This window comes from Buceros rhinoceros, unplaced genomic scaffold (assembly GCF_000710305.1).
Source record: "Buceros rhinoceros silvestris isolate BGI_N320 unplaced genomic scaffold, ASM71030v1 scaffold26980, whole genome shotgun sequence".
Taxonomy (NCBI): Eukaryota; Metazoa; Chordata; class Aves; order Bucerotiformes; family Bucerotidae; genus Buceros; species Buceros rhinoceros.
This window is the reverse complement of record NW_010392002.1, coordinates 51,678-55,312: the sequence shown is the minus strand read 5'-3', so window position 1 is coordinate 55,312 and position 3,635 is coordinate 51,678. Positions and strand designations below refer to the sequence as shown.

Genomic DNA, 3,635 nt, shown 5'->3' with positions numbered 1-3,635 from the left:
GAGGAGGAACATGATACAAATTTGTAAATGAACTCTGGGTCCCTATACTGTGTGCTTGTTTCCAGATACCAATAGACTTTAACCTGCCAGCAGGTTTTAAATTCAAAGTTTTGGTAATATATAAAACATTTACCTTTTGCAAACCCAGGTTTGTGACACTTCATTACTGTAATTTCCATTTCCAGCTTGGCAATACCAATAAATAAAAATGAGAAAATGCTTCGGTCACCCGTCTCTCCCCTCTCTGATGCATCAAAACACAAATACTCCAGCGATGATTTAACTTCCTCCAGCAGACCTAATGGCAGCAGTCTATTACCTTCCATCTCCTCCAGCAAAAAACATAAGAGTGAAAGCCAGTCGCAGACACATCCTGGAGACGTCAATGTAAGTTTATGCTGTTGTTCACAATATAAAGCCTAGCTGTATATTTTTCACTATGTATTGCATATTGCAGAGTGTGATAGCTTGGCAGAATATTATGAAAAAAATGGTAATAATGAATGTTGTATTGGAAGTTCAGTTTTCCTGGTTCAGAGTTTAGCAGGCCACAGAAGAAAGGGGAGAGGGAAGGCCGTAAAGCAGGCAAATAACAAAGGCTAGAGAAGAAAAACAGACAAACTAGTGGCCCAGAATGAACATTACTTGGGAATGGTGCAAGCTCCCTGCATCCAGAAGTGTGATGCATAAGGCCTCTATTGTATAAGGTCTCTACTCCGCCACCGCCTAACCATGAGTGTGCCTGCAGACAAGTTCTCCTACATGTCTTACAACCAACTTTCTCAGACACTTCTACTTACTCTTGACACCAGTGAACAGCTTAGCACCAGCCTCACAGCTCAGCTCCATCAGAGCCCAGGTATTCAGATGCTTCTCAGGAAGTCTTACACTATGTGTGTCCAGAGTGCGCTCTCAGGTAAGGCCGTTTTACTACATCGTGTGCTAGCCATGGCCTTCAGAGCATGGAGAGAAAGGAGCAGGTGCTGCCCCCATTTATGCATGAGTTCTGTGATTGCGATACTGGAGTAAAGAGCCTGTTAGCTCTTCTGATTGAGAGAATTCACATCTCCCTCTTCTCTCACCTCTCAAAATCATACACTACCCGCCAGCTTATGGGACACTGCCTTGAAGAACAACGGCAGAATATTGTCAAGCCTCCCCTTGAGATTGTTCTGCTTTGTTTGAAATACCTAGAAGAGGCAATTTGGGCAACATCATATTGATGTCCACTGCTGCAGCATCTAATCAAGCCGTAAGGGCACTCTGCTAGAAAGGCCCATGCTCCTCTCCTTGCTACAAAAGCTGTTTATGTATTTTATCCTATACCTATTTGTTGCATTTGTTATGTGATACATAAAAGGCTTCAAAAGCCTAAATATTAGTGCTGAAGCCACTTTCATGAAAACAAATCACCTGAGTTGTGGCAGTGATCTCTTTAAGCCACTTTTGCTGTGGGGATAACTGGCCTCACAGTATATGTTAAGTATTTATGTATATACTTTTTTTTTTTTTTAGAGTGGTGGGGGAAGTAGTAACTATAGTCTTAATTTTGGACACTTTTGAAAAAACAAATTATCATCAATTGTGTGTTTCAAGAATATCGCACAGATGCTTTTGGTAAAATAAAATCAACTAAATAAAAATATTCCAATAAAAATTGTAACATATTATAGTAGTTAATTTGTTTTCATGGATTACATGTAAATTTTTAAACATTTTAATTTCTAAAACATAAGTTTAGAGGATTATAACCCATTCAGAATTTTAGTATGATTCTTCACTGGGTATCTTGAAAACAATTTGAATTCCTTCACAGAAAAATGTGCTGGAAATCAAAAGTAAAAGGTGACTGCTTTATGATCCACACCCTTAGCAAATGTGTTTCACTGAGGTTTTCTGCATAGTGTAGCAATGCACCATTTGGTCAACATTATAACAACCTTTGCAATAAAATTCTTACGTATCTAGTTATTCATCTGAAAAGTTTAGCCTTCTGAACTGGTTTGGATGTGCTGTATAGAATAGTTCTATACAAACAGTTCTATAGAAGATGAGAGCTCACAAACTATAGATGTTAGCTTTGTTTTATCCCATATTCCTATCTGGCACCTAACTTGGCATGCCCAAGTGGCCCCTCTAATTTCTGTCAAGAGGCTGCAAGCCAGGGAGTGGCTTCAGGTTTTCTTTCCATTTCGCTATTGTGTTTCTGTCACCTGATGAAGAAAGAACAGTGTTTTCTGGAAGCAGTTGTCAACCAAGAACATCCTGAGGCCCTCTGCTTTGCACTATACCACTGCAGAGTAGCCCACACAGCAAGTCACTTGGTAGGACAAAGGACTCGTGAGGCCATGTGAAGCAGAGGGTTGCAGCTGAGCGAATGCATGAGACCCTGCCAAAAGGCATGCGCTTCCGCTGTGGCATAGAGCAGTGATCTTTCAAGCTGATCGGGGACCCAGAGCAGAAGGGAACCTGGACTTTGGGCTACAAATTCATGCCACACAGGCACATCAGCCGTGCAGCATGAAACAAGTTACACAAGTGAGCCTTTGTCTCCTGAAGCAAGGTACAATGCTAGTTTGGAAGCTGGAGAGTAGGGATATAACAATCTTCTAAATGACCGCAACAGTTCTATTCTTAAATAATTTCACTTACTGTGTTTCAGAGTGTTTTGATTGTTACTAATAGTTCAGCTCAATTTATTCTGCGTATCACATTGAAACTGGAGCCCTTTACAAAGTGCTCTGCGCAATATCTGTGAATTTGTAGCTGTCGGTGACAGAACAGTTGTACATACTCCCTGCTGAAATGGCAGGAAAACTGACTGCCAATTTACAATGCAAAGGTGTTCTGTTGTTCTAGTTCCTTCTTTGAAGTTAGTAGTCAATTCCTCAGTGTCTTCTCTGTCGTTTGTTGTCTAGAAAGCAATTCACACCAATTCAGAAAATGTTCTTCTCTGCAATAAGCCACAGTCCCAAACAGAGTCTTGGTCACCTCTGTCCAGCGCACCCCGGGACTGCAGAAGGACGAAGCTTATCTTTGATGATATGTAAGTACAGATGACTTTAAAGAAAACAATTTATTTAAAGAGAGAAAAAATACAATTTGTCCAACAGGAACAGAGACATGGCCAGAAATATTACATTAATACTGTACGCTGAGAAATGAGGGAGACATACAATATAAATTCTATAATTTTTCATCATAAACTAAGCCTGTAATCATCAGGAGGCAGTGAGGACTGTCTGTTCCCTAAAGGACAGGGAGCCAGAAGCCAAGGGGCAAAACGCAGCTGGCAGGGTGAGGGCTGTGCCAGCGAAGGGTCCAGTCTCACAGCACCCAAGCAAGGTGAGCAGGATAGGCTGAAGGGTGAAGTGAGGTTCAACCCTCGTTCCTCAGGCAAGTCCATGGTGGTGAGGCAGATTCAAGGTCAGAACAGGAAGTCAGGTCAGGATCAGGTCCAGTGAGGGTCAGACACAGCTCGCTGAATGCCAGGCATGCATAGTGATGAGGCAGGTCTGAGGTCCAGTCAGGAAGATGGTCCCCAGGTCAGGATCCAGATCAATGGGGTACATGGCCAGGCACAAGCATGGCTGTGAAGCGGCTGAAGACAGGCACAGTTACAATGAGTTGGACAG

At 42.1% G+C, this 3,635-nt stretch overlaps 1 protein-coding gene across 1 annotated transcript in view; it reads left to right on the top strand.

Annotated features, from left to right (window-relative positions):
- The window catches only part of AFF3 (AF4/FMR2 family, member 3), a gene marked incomplete at its 5' end in the record, with an annotated part of 36,157 nt that overhangs the window by 5,554 nt on the left and 26,968 nt on the right, over positions 1-3,635 (top strand). Inside the window, 2 exons of the mRNA XM_010143599.1 lie at positions 186-387; positions 2,919-3,046. Coding sequence (XP_010141901.1) covers positions 186-387; positions 2,919-3,046 — 330 coding nt within the window. The remainder of the gene's footprint in view (positions 1-185; positions 388-2,918; positions 3,047-3,635) is intronic.